We start from the raw sequence: 18,996 nt of genomic DNA, 5'->3' as shown, positions 1-18,996 counted from the left end.
ATATATATATATATATATATATATATATATATATATATATATATATATATAAAAATATAAAATCAAGGAGGCCCGGAGAGAAGTGAGCCAACTGACAGAGGCTGAGAGAGGTGCAAAGAGAAAGCAAGTACTCAAGCAGTACAAACAGATGCCCATACCTGAAGCACTCGAAACTGCCAAACAAAGGCTCCAAGCCTTGGCCAGCCGCCTAAAGAGGTACATGAGAGATAATGAAGCCAGAAGAATAAACCGGCTGTTCGCATATCAACCTGCGAAAGTGTACGCTCAATGGCAGGATAATAACAGCAGAGCAGACCCACCAAGGCTGGAAACTGAACAATATAAAAAAACTTCGTCCTTCACCCTCCGCGGGTGGTCTCATCCTTCGAGCTCGGGTTCGAGCTTGAGGGTTCTGCGCAGTATCTTTGCTGTTCCTAGTACTGCACTTTTCTGGGCCGAGATGTTTGGTGTTCTTCCAGGGATCTGCTGTAGCCACTCCTCCAGTTTGGGGGTCACTGCCACGAGTGCTCCGATGACCACGGGCACCACTGTCGCCTTCACCTTCCAAGCCTTCTCCAGCTCTTCTCTGAGCCCTTGGTATTTCTCTAGTTTCTCATGTTCCTTTTTCCTGATGTTGCCATCACTTGGTATTGCCACGTCAACCACAACGGCTTTCCTCTACTGTTTGTCCACCACCACGATGTCTGGTTGGTTCGCCATTACCATTCTGTCAGTCTGAATCTGGAAGTCCCACAGGATCTTGGCTCAGTCATTCTCTACCACCTTTTTCAGGTGTTTCCCATTTTGACCTGGGGGTTTCCAGTCCATACTCTGTGCAGATGTTCCCGTACACTATGCCAGCCACTTGGTTATGGCGCTCCATGTATGCTTTCCCTGCCAGCTTCTTACACCCTGCAGTTATGTGCTGGATTGTCTCAGGGGCCTCTTTGCACAGCCTACACCTTGGGTCTTGTCTGGTGTGGTAGATCTGGGCCTCTATTGCTCTAGTGCTCACGGCCTGCATCTGTGCAGCCATGATGAGTGCCTCTGTGCTGTCCTTCAGTCCAGCCCGCTCTAGCCATTGGTAGGATTTCTTGATATCAGCCACTTCAGTTATGTTCCAGTGGTACATCCCATGTAGGGGTTTGTCCTCCCATGATGGTCCCTCCTCCAGCACCTCTTCCTCTGTTCCCCATTGCCTGAGACATTCACTGAGCACGTCATCTGTTGGGGCCTTATCTTTGATGTACTTGTAACCATCCTCAATGTCTGCTATTGTTCTTTCTGGGAGTGAGACCCCTTCTGTGTGGACTACCTTCCCTCTCTTCGTCACCATTCGACTGCACTTCTCAAGCCCGAATGACATCCCAATGTCAGAGCTGTAGATCCTGGTGGTGTGGATCAGTGAGTCGATGTCCCGCTTGCTCTTAGCATATAGCTTGATGTCATCCATGTAGAGGAGGTGACTGATGGTGGCCCCATTCCTGAGTCGGTATCCATAGCCAGTCTTGTTGATTATTTGGCTGAGGGGGTTAAGACCTATGCAGAACAGCAGTGGGGCATAGGTCTCCTTGGTATATGCCACATTTGATGGATACTTGTGCAAGTGGCTTGCCATTGGCCTCAAGGGTGGTTTTCCACAGCCTCATCGAGTTTGCAATGAAGTCTCTTAGAGTCCTGTTGATGTTGTACATCTCCAAGCATTCAGTGATCCATGTGTGTGGCACTGAGTCATATGCTGTCTTGTAATCAATCCAGGCAGTGCACAGGTTGGTGTGTCGGGTTCTGCAGTCTTGGGTGGCTGTTCTGTCAACCAGGAGTTGGTGTTTGGCTCCTTTGCCTATGCCCTTCTGTGCTTTGCTCATGTATTGATCCATGTGTCCACTTATCTTAGCCGCAATGATGCCTGACATGAGCTTCCATGTTGTGGAGAGACAGGTTATTGGCCGATAGTTGGATGGGACTGTACCCTTTGCGGGATTCTTCAGGATCAGGATTGTACGCCCTTCGGTAAGCCATTCAGGGTGCGTCCCATCCCTTAGCAGCTGGTTCATTTGTGCTGCTAGTTCCTCGTGGAGTGCAGTGAGCTTCTTTAGCCAGTAGGTGTGGATCAGGGCCCGGTGCTGTCCAGTTTTTCATACCTGAGACTTGGATGTCTGCCACTGTGATGGTGACTGGATTCTGTTCAGGGAGGTTGCTGTGGTCCTCTCTCAGAGCCACTAGCCACTGTGCATTGCTGTTGTGTGATGATTCCCTCTCCCATATACTTTTCCAGTACTGTTCAGTTTCCAGCCTTGGTGGGTCTGCCCTGCCATTGAGTGTACACTTTCGTAGGTTGAGTTGCAAACAACCGGTCCATTCTTCTGGCTTCATTATCTCTCGTGTACCTCTTTAGGCAGCTGGCCAAGGCTTGGAGCCTTTGTTTGGCAGTTTTGATTTTTGCCTCCAGCCTTCTTTTCCATGGTGGGTACTGTTTCTCATGGCTCCCATGGTTACTCTTATAGCCAAGCATCTCGAGGATCACTGCTGCTGAGGCGTATATCAGCTCATTGGTTTCAGTGATGGTTGTGGTAGGGATCTTTCAGGTCAGTCGCTGCCTCGTTCAGCGTGATTGCACTTGTTGGGGCTTTGTACCCAATCTCCAGTTGGGGAGCCACCGTTGGCTCTCCTCTGACCTGTTGTCCTGGCTCCCCCTTGCTGTAGCATTTGTGTATATATATATATATATAGTTGACATTCAAAACATATTTTCGAGGTACATTTAGTAGCTGTTCTGGAGCTTTCGATCATATCACAAGATTGAGTTTGCCCAGTTGTCATGGAATTTTATATATACAGTATATACACTGTATACTGTATTTATGTTATGTTATGTTTACTGTATAAATGTTCACGTTTTCTTAGCACTTTAAGGACCTCTTGTCCATGTGTGCATGGACCATAATATCTGCATGTACAATTCAATGACAACTGGAATAAAAACTGTATTGGAACATTCTTTCCCTACTCCCTCCTGTTATTTGTTTTGTTTCTTACTCCCACTCCTCTCATTCCCATCTTAAACCCATCCCCCCCATACACAACAAAAGCTGGCCACATCAGAGCCTGCTGGGGGCCTGGAGGGAGCCACAGTGATTCCGGCAAGCTGCAGGCATTAGTAGGAAAGTAATTAGGGTAAAAAGTTCAACCACAGCTCCATGTCTGCAGAGCTGCCAGAAATACATTTCCTTCACTGTTTAATACTGCAGATACAGTATAATGGCCAGCATTTTAGAAACACACTACCCTGTGTGTGTGAAGGGTGTGTGTGTGTGTGTATGTACAGATTCTTACTCATTCTTAGTGTTTATGTATTAAGCATCACATAATAGTTAGAAGTGAGCAAAATGGCAAACAAAACCATTAAATCTGACTGTACTGGCTACAAAGAAAGGTAAGACAAGAGTAAAAAAATATCAGTCTTGTAACTTTAGGAACTACCCAACAATAAATAGTGTAACAATGAAAAGAAATTCAACATGGGAATTTATGTATATGCAGTCCATAAATCCAGCTCATTTCTTCTTCCTTTGACAGCACTGAAGTGGATATTAATATTCATTACCCAAACCAAAGCTTGCATTAGATCCAATTTTAGCCATTTTAGCCTTGTGTGCCAATTTTCTGTCTAAGTTAAGTGGAAGCACTTGACACAAGAAACATCTGGTCATGGAGGAGTTCTGTCTTCTGTGACGAGTTAACTTTGCCTTGTATCTGCTTGTGCATAAGGATACAAGTTAGAGGAAAGCTTGAAGGCCGGATACAATATTTATGTGTAACAATGCGAATGACTTAATTATTATTTCATCAGGTGCTAAGAATTCTGGCTCTCACAACTCACTTTCCAGCCTTTACAAAAAAACTCCCCACCCACTGGGAGGTTCAAGATACTCTCAATAACCCCACCAACCCACCTACTGCCATCTTCCTCCACTAAAAATTGCATGTCAGAGCAATGAGTAAACAACTGAAGTTTTACCTTTACACCCGTCTCATACTGTAGCCAAGAAAGATTAGCAGAACTGCGATAGAAGACACAAGAGGTCCGACTGGTTAATGGAAAAAAGCCTAATAATTCTACAAGCTGTAAAGGCACAGGTTTTCTTGTCATGGTAGATTTTGAGTTATATGGCCCTCCAGTCTGCATGAGAAGGGCTGATCAAAGAAGTAATCTGCAGATGCTCTTAGGGGACCAGAAGGAAAGTAAATCCATGACAGGATGACTGCATGCTAAATACCAATAGTATCCCCACAGTCTATTTTGTATATGTATGCACTATCATAGTGTCCTGGCTCAGAGAATGGGCACAGTACATGGTAAAAGCTTAGCTAAATCAGGGCCCACATTTATCAAACATCTCAGGGCCCACATTTATCAAACATCTCAGGGTCCACATTTATCAAACATCTCAGAACCACTCGTAGGAATCGTGCTTTAAGTTAACATACTGACTGGAAACACCTACAATGACTAAGGAGGACGTTGCTGTTTTACGACACTCTCACCCACAAAGTAGAAATTATGATGACATATTGTAGTTTTCCTGAGAGTTGCAGTTTGGAGTTTAGACAGTGGTAAAATTGTAACACTGAAAACAGAAGCATTTTTATGTGCTTTATGTAGATAGCCAAATAATATAGGTGACTAGGCTATCTAGGTTATATATGCAAAAATATGATGCCAAAATAAAAGGCTTATATCTCATACCAATACCAATAAGTAATTTGCTTCAGGCACCTGCGAGCCACTCAAGTGGCTTAAACAATAAATGTAGATACAATTTGGAACCGCTGATAATTTGATTCAGCTATGCGACATATCCTAGTCAGACCTATGCAAGTCAGCCCTATCACACTGATTTAAACTGCCTAGCCTATGATAGTCATCATGCATCTATTGTACAGTATTGCACACGAAGTGATGATGTTGCAAGTCCTGTGTGGGCTATGGACTCTTCTCTTTCACTGTCCAATTCACCTTTCAACTGCACCTCCAGCTAACTTACATCTCCTTAAAAGCAAAATTATGTATCTCTATAATGTCACCTAGGGTTGGAGAATACACCGTAATAATATGAACATCTCTCTTCAATATAGCTCCGCTATCTGTAACTTTAAATTAATAAATTAATAAATGAAAGACCCACAATTTGTATGAATGCAGCTTGTTTTTCCATAACTTCACATTGAGTGGTGGAGAAATGAATGAATCTGCGCATTTTCTGAGGTGTTGTAAGTTCAAAGTTTGATTTATTGCTGCCAAAATGGTTGGCTGTCACAGACCCAAATCAACACTGTTGTACAGCTACATTTTCCCTGTGCCGTATAAGGTTGCAAGGACCACACAGTGTGAGCATGTGCTTTCTTTTGCATTCCGCAAAACATCAGTAAAAACAAGACAAGAGTTTACAGCCATGCTAGCAGCTCTGTGAGGCTGTACTTTGGCACAGCGTCTGCATGCTAACACTTGCTAATTAGCATTAATACAAAGTACAGCAGAGGCTAATTGGAATGTCATTAGGTTTGCAGGTATTAAAACCAAAGTATTGGACAAATTAGAATGTTTACCTGATGATGACACTAAATGAAAAGTCAGAGGATCACAAAAGTTAATGCAATTCGAGGGGGACATGAATGTGTACCAAATTTCATGGCAATCAATCCAATATTTGTTGAGAAATTTCAATGAACAAACAAATGGTGGTGTTAGAGGAAACGTCAGGGGATCACCTTAGTCATTCGGATTCATCCTATGGGAACCATGAATATCTTTACAAAATTTTGTGCCGATCAAGTCAAGTAGATGTTCAGGTATTTCACTGGATAAGTGAAAATATTGGCCTGCTGGTGGTGGTTAAATGAAAAGTCAGAGGACAACCAAAGTCATTAAGATTCATTCTCTGCGCTCCATTAACATCTGTACAAAATTTCATGGCAATCCATCCAAAAGTTGTTGAGACATTTCACTCTGAACCAACAATGTAAACCTGCTGGTGGCGCTAGAGAAAAGGTTGTCAGTAGGATTCATCCTCTGGGGATTTTTAAGCCTGGACCAAGATGATGGACCAACTGACAGATTGACATCGCCATCCCTAGAGCCACACCACTAACTTGGCTAAAAATCTCTATCTTTTAATAACCTCATTGTCATCAATAAATATCTCTCCTCCCACAGAATATCTCTGCCTTCTCCCAACAGGTTAGGTCACCTCTGGAGCTCTCCTAAATATTAAAAGAGATGGGAGTAATTTCCTAAATTAAGATAAAATGTTTACTCCTAAACCTGAAAGTAGGACCTAAAATGCTTCAGATGATTTTGGCCACTTAAGACTGATTTCTTAGAGATACTAGATAAATATAGAACCATCAGTCTTACTTAACCAAGCCAATGTGCCTTTATCTTTCATCCAACACTGGAAGAAAATTACATTAGTATCGCTACATACTTAGTTCAAAGTAAAGGGCAAGCGTAAGTTTAAACTCTAGTAAAATAAAATATTAATTGTTTTGACCACAGAGGCCTGGTTTAGGGAATGGGGTTGTGGTAAACGTTTGAAAAGTCATTACTAATCATTCTGGCTGTCGGTTGTGTTTATATGCACCACTTCCAATACTACTGAGTTTAATCTGACTTCCTATTTGAAGGGGGAAAACTGGCGAGGCAGAACACATTTTCGACAGACATAAAACAGACATGCAAGTCAAAATAAACGCTCCGGAGTGAAGCCTGGGCCCCGAAGCTCTGCCTATGCACTGAACAAGTGTGTATGTATGTGTGCGTGTGTGGGGCAATGAAAAAGGGGAAGTGGAAGACCAGATTACAGCCACTCTCATTTCCATGCAGGGGCATGACAAAAGGGTCCAGGAACGATTACATCAAAACCATTTTTTCAGTGGAGAACATGACATTCCTGCCCACAAATTGAAGACAAAGTTTGGAGACCAGGAGGAAAAGATCACTAGTGCCTGTGGATTCTGTTCTTATATAACATTCTTTCTGAACATTGAGATCATCATGAATACAATCAATACAGCTTCACAACAAACTATGATGACAGTAAAAGTGCAAATTAAATATATACTGAGTTACCAGGATCACTTCCCTGAGTCACTAATGCTAGAGTCTACTCTACACATGCACTAGTCTTCGATAGCATGAGCGTGTGTGTGTGTGTACCCGTGGGTGGTCATAATGTGACAGTGAAGAACACCATAACCTCATGGTGGATAAAAAGCATCACTTCTCCAAATCCCCTTAATCTGGTAGCTCGTTTTATACAAATGCTTGATGATTTCCCTTTAATACACTTTAGAAGACGGATACATCCGGTCCACAGAGCAAAACCCGCCATGAAAATGCACTGAAACACAAGGGCTTAGTGCCACAATGGACTTTTGCCATCAAATGTGTTTGTGTGTGTGTGTGTGTGTGTGTGTGTGTGTGTGTGTGTGTGTGTGTGTGTGTGTGTGTTAGTGTGTTTGTGTGAGCTAAGTGGAATTTGTTGCTCGCAACCATGTATTTAATAACCAGCGTTATTTCACTACACGATTTTAAGCAGATTTAAATATAGTATGAAATTATGTTGCCAATGTGACACAAGCTTGTACGGATATTATCAGTCTGATGCCTCTCAAAGAGAAAATGGAGAGATGGTTAAAGTCTGAAGCCCTTTGTACATTTACTGTGCAAACATGGAATGCTTGGGTTTGGTTTGATTGGAATCTGTTGGTTCCAATATCAGTACCATTCATCATTGTCCAAGAACTATCTATGCAACACAGTTTTTATACTGTTGGGGACTTTCTGGGTCTGCTTTACAATGTGACTGCAAAGATGCAGAGACTCAACTCCATCTGTCAACTGCCTTTAGACAGTGTATGCAGTGATAATTGGGCTATAAAAATGACCAGCTTGCTCAATAAAATTGTCACATTTAATTTCTCTAAGAACATAAACTTTTTAAGATGACTGAATTTAGGCAAAACCCCTTACTGATTTAGCAAAGTTAAAATAAATAGACTTTATGGGAATAGAAAAACCAAGGGCACTTGGTCATGTATGAAATATTCGGAAACATTGCCAGACCCATAATATAATTTGACCAAATATGCTCTTCTCCCATGCTGACAAGGTTAGGTTGGGCACATTTTCTCTGTCCTGAAATTGGCTGTTGTTATCGATTCACTTAAAGAAAACGCACAGTGTCCAACACAGTTATCTCCACTCCATTAAGTACCTATAGCTCCCAATGGTTGAGACAGCACAGGGCAGTTTTGTCAATATCTTGCTCATGTCAGAAGGCCTTCTAGAAAGCACACATCATGAGAGCGAGCCTAGGTAAAACAAAATCTACAACAGATAAATTACAATAATATTGAATTGCTCTTAAGGTAGATCCACAATGTTGAAAGACTGTAAAAGCAAAAATGATGTTCACAGGAAGCAAGATTAAGTAAGGGATAATGTACAGTGACCTGGTCATTATTGCGAAATTAACCCCAACAGGGTAATGCAGCACTAGAATCACCCTGAAGGGGTTAATTTCACCATATTGACAGGCTCGCTGTACATTATCCCGCTTATTACACGGATACTTACTAAAGAAATCAATAATTTGACACCAAATATTAATTGAACTGATTTAAAAATTATTTTAACATTTTTTTTGCCACAGGACTCTGTGGATTGATATGATTGGACTCCAGAGTCTACGATCAGAACTGCGTCCATAGCAGCGGCCTGCTCTTCGGAAGTAACAGACCATAGAATGCTCTAATTGACCAATCAGAATCAAGTATTCAACAAAGCCGTGTAATAACTCAAGTTAGATAAGTTTCTGCAACACCACATCTGGGTACCGGAGGAGATTTCATTATGTACCATCATCTCATTTTTTGCTTCAATTGAATGAAATGCAATGACATTTTCACAGGTTTAGGATTAGGACAAGGATTTAAACAATTACTACAACTGATAAATGATTTGTTTTATTCTCTATGTTTTGCCTTTTGTCTTTGGACTTGTGAAGTTCATGAACTTTGATCAGTGTGTAACACGCACAACAGTAAAATACTGAGGTTGGTTAGATTGCCAGGTAGAGGAATAGAGAAAAATTTATCAGTGAACTTGGGCTGCAACTAACGATCACTTTCATTATCAATTAATCTGCTGATCATTTTCTCTTAATAAATAGATACATTTTTTGGTCTATAAATTGGTCTTAAAAATGGTCTATAAATTATCAGAAAATAGTTAAAATACAAAATTTCTCACAATTACATTTGCTAAACCCCAACCTGACTATCATATAAGACAAAGAAAAGCAGCGATTCCTTAAATTTGAGAAGCTGAGACTATAGAATGTTTGGTATTTATACTCAGTAAATGACTTCAACGATTAATCGATTATCAAAATAGTTGCAGATTCGTTTGCTGTCGATCGACTAATTGAGTAATCAACTAATCCTTTCAGCTGTAGAGTGAATAAACTCATTGTCACAGATTTCCAGTGCTTCTGGGGAAATAAGGAGAAGCAAAGCCCAGATTTCTTTGAGAGACAGATCACTTCATTCCATCATTAATATGGGACATTTTCAACCTTATCGGCAACACCTAGAAGTGTTTGCAGAAAAACAGACTCTGTGTAGCATATTTTTGAAAAGAAAAAAAAGGTGGATTATCCTCTAATTAAAATACTCAATGTGCTTCCAGTATAAGCCTGTCTGTTTATGGCTGTGGCTGAAAACAAGTTTCTTGTCTTGTAATTTATTTCCTGCAGATAAGACACTGTCACATTACTGCTAGTGGAAATTACACCTTTGTTCCAAATGGAAAAACAATGGGATCTGTATAAATTAAAATGCACTTGATGTGACCACCAGTCTTCACGTTTTGCCAAATCCACAATGCAGACTTCATACTTCATAGTACCCCAGGATTAACACTTTGACTGCTATTAGATTCCACAAAGTTTCAGTAATCATGAACATCATAAATGATGCAATGAAAACATGTTACAAAATGGAAGAAAAATTTAGAATGTATGACAAGTTGACAGTGCCTTTGGGATTGGCAAATGGAGAACCCTTAAAAAATAAAAATGAAAGTATGATAAGGGAATGACAGTGATACCATTCATGGCATGGAGCAGATAAAAGTATCCATGGCCTCAATGGTGACCATATATATCTGCTGAGAATATCCATCCGTATTAGCCAGGACCCTGAAATAGCACATCCAGTAGTAATCTGCACGGTGAAAGAAGACTATATTGGTTAAAAGAAAGACGGACCACATCCTCTCAGCATCTGGAGATGTTGTGAGGGCGTAGCTGGAGGTTGGAAATGTCACTGACAGTTCCCAAACTCTGGAGAACAAAGCACGCTTATTCTTCACTGAACTTTAGCCCAAGAAGTGTGTGCACTCAAACACCCACAAACAGTTACGTTGCCTCCGTCTTGGCCATAAAATTTACATTCATTGAGAGAGAGCAGCCTTAAATCTCCCAGAATTTTAATACCTGTGGATGTAATTAAAATGACTGAAAATAATAACAACAGCAAGTAGGGGAAGGAAACACAAATCCTTTCCAGAATTGTGAGCAGACATACCAAGGTTTGCAATGGCACCAGCATTCTTTACTAATTCCCAAAGCCCACTGGCACTGGTGCAGAGAGTGAAAGGGACGCATATGTAGCTTTACTGTCAAGAAAATCACTGGATCCATACATTGTTTGGACTTAACGCATAATCCTTTCCATTGATAAAATTATGTTGAGTGTGCCTGCCTGGAAATCCACAAGTACAGGGCTTCAGCACACATGCTTTTTCCCTTCTCTGGTTTTCCTTTAATTTGCAAATCTTGTAATCTAAGCCTAGAGCTGACTGAACCAACTTCTAAACCAGCACCGCTGTAGCGGCCAAGGCTCCAATCTGTTTTCCATTTAAGTGTCAAGACGGCATCCTTTTTGGTGGTTAACAAAAGCTGTTATTTCAAAATGATTATATGCTAAAAATTGTGTGAGGACCTTAGTAAGTTTATGAACAGGCCCAATGGAAAGTACTGTGCCGCACCCGGAAGCCTTTTTCCTTCTCGTCTTTGACCAGAGTGTTATTTACCAAGCACTTCTGTAGTGGGAAGAACCAGGCTGTGCCATTCAGCCAGAGGTCAGGGTTTCTGCTTTTCAACACAGTGCATGTTTTAAGCATTAGTGTCGAGTGACGCCTGAATGATTCGCCAAACCGTCAAAACGCTGCCCGTCTCAGTGTCAGTGAGGACATAGGAAAAGCAGAAGCAACAGCAACGGCGTCAGAGAAAAAGGGACAGCAGTCCCTGGAAAACATCAAGAAGGTGGTCTCCATCAAGAGCCAGCTGAAGACAGACTTCCTTATTTCATTTCCGGGGAGTGATATATTGAGTTAAATTTTGTGTTGCTCTGGAAGAGCAGCATAAGTAAATGGAGGAGGGGGGAAGAGGGGAGAAGAGGGGAAGGCATGGACTGGGTAAGGAGAGGCGAGTACAAGATGCCTTGGGGTCTGTCACTTTTAAAATTAACTTTCTATCAATAAACTAAGACATGCCATTCCAAGTCCCAACTCTGTAAATCCCACGGATCTACACATCTGTTTAATCTCCTTTCTGTCTGCCTATGGGGCATTCAGGTACTACTCGCATTCCAACCATAGTGCCATTAAGAATCCATGAATCACAGTCAGCTCAGCTCAGCTCCAGTTGGGTGGATGTGAAGGGTTCATAACAAGAAGTCTGTCCTTTGATGCCTCTTATTATTAACAGAAAATTACTTTCAGATGTAGGATTTGTACTTCATAACACTGCAAAGAGTAAAACTCTTTCCACTCCCTTCTGCACTTTTTAAAGACAAAATTTCGTGAGGATGGAAGGAAGGAACACCACATAGAGGTTGCTTTAGTTTCTCTCCTTCTGGCCTCCTGTCATTCTCAGGGTTTTTCCTGCATAGAGGAATTTGTGGCGCCCCCCCCAAAGAGGTTTTAGTCAGCGCCAAAGGAAAATCACCAGCGCCAAAATGATAAGAATTGAGAATAAAAATAGCAATTCAAATCCTCACTGAATGTGTTTAATAGCAATTTGTCAAACAGAACATAAACTCAAATACATCTATGACTTCCAGCAGTCAACTCTCTTCTCATCCACAGTCGCTATATTTTACACATGTGGCTGGCGCTGGATAAGCCAGCTAAACTGCATTGTTTTGACTGGGCCTGAACGCTACACTGTGCTAAGGGGAGAGAGGACTTCCTGTGATTTCTCATGAACTAAAATCTGGGACTCTATAAAAACGTAGAGACCAGGTTACTTCGCTCTTCGTCTCCTTCGCTCTCCTCTACTTGCTGACTGTGTCATGGATGTATAAAGAGCTGCAAGTCTGTGTATCTGTTTGACCAAGGGCTGGGCTGAGCTACACACACAAGCAGAGCAGAGAGAGGACAATTTTTGTTTTGACAGTTCAATTTTTGTCTACAGAGTATTTTCCCAAAAGTCTTGATGATCCCCATGACTTTTGGGAAAATACTCTGTGGACTGACGAGACAAAAGTTGAACTTTTTGGAAGATGTGTGTCCCATTACATCTGGCGTAAAAGTAACACTGCATTTCAGAAAAAGAACATCATACCAACAGTAAAATATGGTGGTGGTAGTGTGATGGTCTGGGGCTGTTTTGCTGCTTCAGGACCTGGAAGACTTGCTGTGATAAATGGAACCATGAATTCTGCTGTCTACCAAAACTCCTGAAGGAGAATGTCCAGCCATCTGTTCGTGACCTCAAGCTGAAGCGAACTTGGATTCTGCAGCAGGACAATGATCCAAAACACACCAGCAAGTCCACCTCTGAATGGCTGAAGAAGAACAAACTGAAGACTTTGGAGTGGCCTAGTCAAAGTCCTGACCTGAATCCTATTGAGATGCTGCAGTTGTTGCTGCTAAGGGTGGCCCAACCAGTTATTAGGTTTAGGGAGCAATCACTTTTTCACACAGGGCCATGTAGGTTTGGATTTTGTTTTCCCTTAATAATAACAACCTTCAATTAAAAACTGCATTTTGTGTTTACTTGTGTTATCTTTGACTAATATTTAAATTAGTTTGATGATCTGAAACATTTAAGTGTGACAAACATGCAAAAAAATAAGAAATCAGGAAGGGGGCAAACACTTTTTCACACCACTGTATATACTTAATCAACATTTAGGTAAATACTGGATTGGACTTGGTATCGGCAGATCCCCAATATTAAAGGACTCTTTATTGGGACACCCCTAGTTTTTACCGTTCTACAAGAGCTTAACCAGGACAGCAATATCAAGTTTAGTTGTTAAATTCACTCACAAATTCATTATTTCAAAATGTGCTTAATTGCTAGACTGAAATTGGGGAAAGGACTTGATTTTGGCCTAACCAGTCACTAGTTACTGACTTTTTTTAGCTGCTCTTATAATGCACAAACAAGGTGTCCTGATTTAATAGACGAGGCACTTAACTTAAAAATGACAAATTATATCACAATTGGAAACTCCCATTCTTCAACACTCATTACCCTTGTGGTTTAATTTAAGGCCCCTTTGTGTTTTCAATTTATATGCTTCAGATAAGCCATATAACCCAAAGGCATGTTTGCCTTAATTACTACATGTATTGGGGAAATCGTGGTGTCTATTTAATTGTTAATTTTAATCCATTTTTAAATTTTTGTTTGAAAATGTTTACATTTTTTTATTAACTAATACTTATTAACTTATTAGTCATACTACCAATATTTAGACACAATTGGCCAAGATTGCAATAAAGATGTATATTAGTGACCTCAAAACATTTAAGAGTTCCATTCCAGCCAATATAATTGCAGTAGTAGTAAGTCACATCTGGTTGATGGTGTGCTAATCATTGACGCCAATTGCTTTACTGTTTGGTTGGATTCTTACACATGCAGAACTTGAGGTCAGCTTTATTATGATGCATGAACTCACCCAGAGGACCCTGTGCTCTTGCAAACCCCTAGCAGTGGCCTCTTGTCAGCAAAACTGTCCGTCTTCAGAGGACCTGAGGAGGAAGAGGAGTCATAGAAAGAGGCAGATGAGAAACAGCATGATCTGCACACAACAAAGAGGGACATTCTTTAAACGAACATGTGAGGGCTCTAGTGCTGCCCACCCTCATTCAACAGGCAGCCTATTACCATGACAGGAAACGTGCTGATTACATTACTACTGTTGCCCTGTAATTCAATTATGGTCATGAAACATTTTTGATGAATGGAGATTTATTTTCCCTAAATCAGGCCTTATTTTCCAAGTTAGTGGACCACTATCCTCACTAGCCAAAAACATGGAATCCACTACTGTAAAGACTTTGGTGCTCTACCTTTTATTGATCCTCTACTGTGTGAGCTTTTCAAAGGAAACTTTAAGGGAAAAAAAAAACAAGGCTAGGTCGAAACCTAGTATATGGCTGAACCATGTATGGTCATTGTGCTCCTGAGGACGTAATTTAAGACTGCCCGCAGCTCGCTGTAAAGCTTTGTTTTTGCTTGACACAGTGTCCCCAGCGTGAGGGTGCGCGCCAAAAGTGACATTATCGTTCCTCTTGCGTAGAGTTCGTAAGTCGTCGCAGTGCGAATTGTGTGGCATCTCCCAGTTTTTGAGACTAGGCGCCCACTGCCTGCTCGGGGCTTTTCATTTCAAGATGGACGACTTCGAAGGTTTGTTTTTTTCTCACTTTGTTGAATACAAAAGTTCAAACAGGCATCTATAGAACATGGCATTAAATCACTACAATCTTCATTACTTTAGAATACATTTGTCGTTCCAAATACATTCATTACAGGGATTGTATAACGGCGACAAAGTATGTTCATGAATAGAGTCAGAATTATATTTAGTTCACACCTATTCAAGAGCAACGGCCAATGGGAAACTCCAAAACTCAACCAAACAATGGTGAAACTTCATTACTCACTCACTCAGTAAATCGGGGCAGACTTTCTTGTTTATAGGGCTGAAAAGGCTAACAAAAAAATAAGTGACATGACACGACTGAAATGAGCTGGAGAAATCTCCTGAATGATGCAAAAGGGAGTACGATTTTCTTTCTTCTATCTCCTTGTTTGTTTTGGGCTTTTAGGGTGGAATTACAGCATAGTAAAAACCTAGCAGGCATATTTATAAAATTGAAGAGAAAACATGTTGCATTAAGTGCACTGATCCTATATTTTCCCTGATTGTCTCATTCTTGAAGACGGATGGAGGATCAGGGGATTGAGGGAATGGGGGCGCTTAGACTGATGAAGATGTTACCCTTTAGAGGACTGTAATTTGAGGCTTGACAGTAATCAGCACAAGTTCCTGTGGTATGGCGTGAGAGCAAATGTGCCTTCCCTACCAGCCTTTAACACTCCCGACAGGGTGCTTTTTTCTTTCATGTATCTGTCATCAGACATCATTCCCAGTCAAGATATTGAGCCGTAACATAAATGACTCTCTGAGACTTAGTGAAATGGCACATTTACTAAATAAACTTCCTGGGAAAAAATGCAACATTTAATGAATAGAGAGACTTTTGATTTGATTACTACTGTAATGGACAGTAATTGAAGCAAGTACTGCTGACTTCCATGTGGACTTTTGCATGTTTCAATGTAACATGTTTCAATGTAACAGAGGGGATGCACCCATCAGTACAGTACATATTATTTTATATATATATATATATATATATATATATATCAATCAAAGGAACAGTGTAGCCTCATTTTCCAAGACAACGGAATATCATAGGTTGTAAACTCCAGAGAGGATGTGGATAAACACATTTACTTCCTTTGGAAAACCAGTACTTCCCTCTCTATTCTAGGAAAGGGGAACCTTGTCTTATTATAATCAACACCTATTTTCGGGTCTTTCTAAGTCCACCCACACACAGCCTCGCAACCCAGACAATTGGCCTTTTAATGGCTCACTACAGTACAACACTGTTTGCGCCCTAGCAGATTGCAATCAGTGTCCATCCCTCCAGTAGTACAATTCATATTTATTTTCTGCTGAGAGAATTGCTCCCCTCATGTGTCGGGGCTATCTGCTGCTTCTTATTACTGTGGTTTGCTTTCATCCACTTCCAGCGCTCTTCAAATGCTGCCATTGTGTGTTGTTGAAATCTGCCAAAAGACCGGAACACGGAAGAAGAACAAGAAGGCGATTTTCTCATCGAAAAAATGCCACAAAGCAGCGGGGCTATATGGCAGCTTTCACAGCACTGATTGACACCTGCAGAGATGAAATTTAAACTTCATGTCTGGAAAGGATCTAATCAGTGGAAGAACTAAACCATTTGCACCATAGCTTTTAGGGTATGAACACTGGCATTCATACAGCATTCAAATTTCCAGTGTCTGAAAAAGACAGTGGAACCAGTGAAACATTTGTTTGTCATCATTGTGACTATTTGATACACCAGTTAATATGATAATGAAATGTGGAAACAAGATTCAGATAAGCAGTTGTGGAAGCACAAATTTTAATATATAACTTGGTATGCATTGTTTCTTTAAAAAGGAGCTGAAATCACTCTTTTGTATGAAAGCAGAAAGATTTGGGGTTGTTTACAAACATTTAGTTGAGATACACAATCAATAAGTGCAACTTATGTAAATCTTTAGGACTTGGGCAATACATTTTGCTGAACAGATAAGGGAGGACTACTTTTATTTGAAAGCAGTATTCAATATATCCATTCTCAAAAATATCTATGTTCATACGGTGTCCTGTAATTTTCATTTGTGCCAGAGGGAATCAACAATGATTAGCCATGATGGCATTTCAAAACATGTGAAACAAGTAGAATTCAACTATAAGGATTTAAAATCAATATCAATATTCTTTTCAGTTAAAGAATTACTTTAGAATTATTTTTGCAGTTTACAATGTTATTTAGGGATGAGAAAAAAATGACTATGATTTTCACATGGGTAATGTTTGTCCTCCAACTTCTTAAAATGTTGACACACTTCAGACAATATTTTCCTGATGTAGCAACTCTCAGTGCCAAGTCCATCCTCTCGCTACAAGGCCATTCACAGCAATGCATATCTAAGAAGTTACCCTGTATAAAAACTGTATTTGTCTGACAATTACACAAACAACATAGTTTCAGCACATCTCTAGGTGTGGCAACAAACTAGTCACTTCAGTGTTTGTTGGTCACATGAGTGTTAAGTGATGAGGATGCAGAGCATAATTACGCATATAAAATAAAGGCCCTGTCGAACTACACAGGTGTTTCCACTTATTGTGTCTGATGAGACCTCTCCTCAGGTTCAGGTTGGGTGGAATTACACAAGGTCACTACTTCACAAACCAATTAGAATGATCTGTCAACCAAACAGGTGCAAAAGTAAAAGTAATTGGAAGGTCTGAGAGATGTCAGTCAAGAGCAGTCTAACACACCCACACCATCCTGATTAAACCACATGACATTTGAACAGTGTTGGGCCTCACAACGCCACGTGTGGAGAACAGAGACAGCGGCATAGTTGGGAAGGACAAAGCCTTGACCCGAAGCCTGAATGAGAAACAAAAGGCCAGACAGTAGAACGGCGCCAAATTTCTACCAGCCATTAATTCGCACCCAAGCGCAAGATGTCAACTGAATCTAATGCGAGATCTCAGTTGAATCAAAACACTGGATTCCTATTGGATGGGACGTGCAATACAGCGTGGTGCAACCGACTGTCCGACGTCTTTTCCCACTGTAACCCTGTTACTACAGGAAGCCACATCATGTGAACTTTAATTTTCCTAGGAAAGTCTTATCTTGCTGGACGAGCAACAGACTGCTTTGTGTTTGCTGAACACACTTTTGGATCGTGATCATTATTCCTCATAACGATCCCGTACCTGCAGAAGGAAGAGTCAGGTTTTACCGCTTCTTCACGGAGAGAAAGACCACAGCGCTCTCTCTACCCACCAAAAGTAGACTACTGCTCTCCTCCAATGCCACTCGAAGGAACAGTTCCGCCGTCAGAACCGCCGACAGCGTAGACCAGGCTCCAAGACTTGAGAGGATTTTACCGGACAACCAGATAGACTGACGCATTAAATCGCTATCAAGAGCGATCTCAAGTAAGAGGCTTGTGTCTGGGCAGTGATAGATTTTATAATTGTGTGTGATTTCATCTAAGCTTCATTGTTGTGAATTGTGCTGTGCTTATCTTGGAAAATAGCGGACCGCCGCGTCCTGTTTTACTGTGTGTTTTTCTTTGTGTTTAGCACGTTCCATTTTGTGTCGGTACCACACCACGTTGGATCATTTAACTGTGTTCGCTTTAGCCACTGTGGAAGCTAATAACTGTGCTTTACCAGACCAAAGTCCAGTAACACGGCTGTTGAATGAAAGTTTGCTGCTGGGTTCTTGTGTGATAAAGGGACAGCTATTGTTCTCTGCCACGGCATTTGAGATTTCTTGTGCCTTACTTGATGTGCTTTTCTTTCTCTTTCTGCTCCACTAACCCACACACCTTTACACATACATATACACACATCTCAAACGAACCAGATAGCGTGGAAGCATAACTAGCTACGCTCCACGTTATCTTGAGGACAAATAGAGTGTGTCTTCTATTTTGGCTCAGCTCCTTTGTTTGAGTGCATAGTTTCTCCTACACACTTGGAAGGAGAGGGTGAGGTGAGCGGTATTCAAGTGAATGCAGAAAGCAATTTCACCGCTAGATGCCACTAAATCCTACATACTGGACCTTTAAGCCCTAGCTGTCACTAAGAATTGTACTTCCTAAATGATGGAACCATTAAGTTAGTTAGTGAGCTATTACAAGACAGTGACATTGTCAGCATACTACAACTGTTGGGTCCCAGCCACTATGAATCACAGCTAGGTATAGTGCTGTGCTGGGATAGTCTTTATCATTCAGACTA

At 41.0% G+C, this 18,996-nt stretch overlaps 1 protein-coding gene across 7 annotated transcripts in view; it reads right to left on the bottom strand.

Annotated features, from left to right (window-relative positions):
- bcas3 (BCAS3 microtubule associated cell migration factor) overlaps window positions 1-18,996 on the bottom strand; it is a 380,835-nt gene that overhangs the window by 344,291 nt on the left and 17,548 nt on the right. For all 7 annotated transcript variants that reach the window (XM_044202927.1, XM_044202928.1, XM_044202933.1 and 4 more), the window contains exon 7: window positions 14,041-14,113. In XM_044202927.1, coding sequence (XP_044058862.1) covers window positions 14,041-14,113 — 73 coding nt within the window. The remainder of the gene's footprint in view (window positions 1-14,040; window positions 14,114-18,996) is intronic.

This window comes from Siniperca chuatsi, linkage group LG7 (genome assembly GCF_020085105.1).
Source record: "Siniperca chuatsi isolate FFG_IHB_CAS linkage group LG7, ASM2008510v1, whole genome shotgun sequence".
Taxonomy (NCBI): domain Eukaryota; kingdom Metazoa; phylum Chordata; class Actinopteri; order Centrarchiformes; family Sinipercidae; genus Siniperca; species Siniperca chuatsi.
The sequence above is the reverse complement of the archived record's forward strand: the minus strand, read 5'-3'. Positions and strand labels throughout refer to the sequence as shown.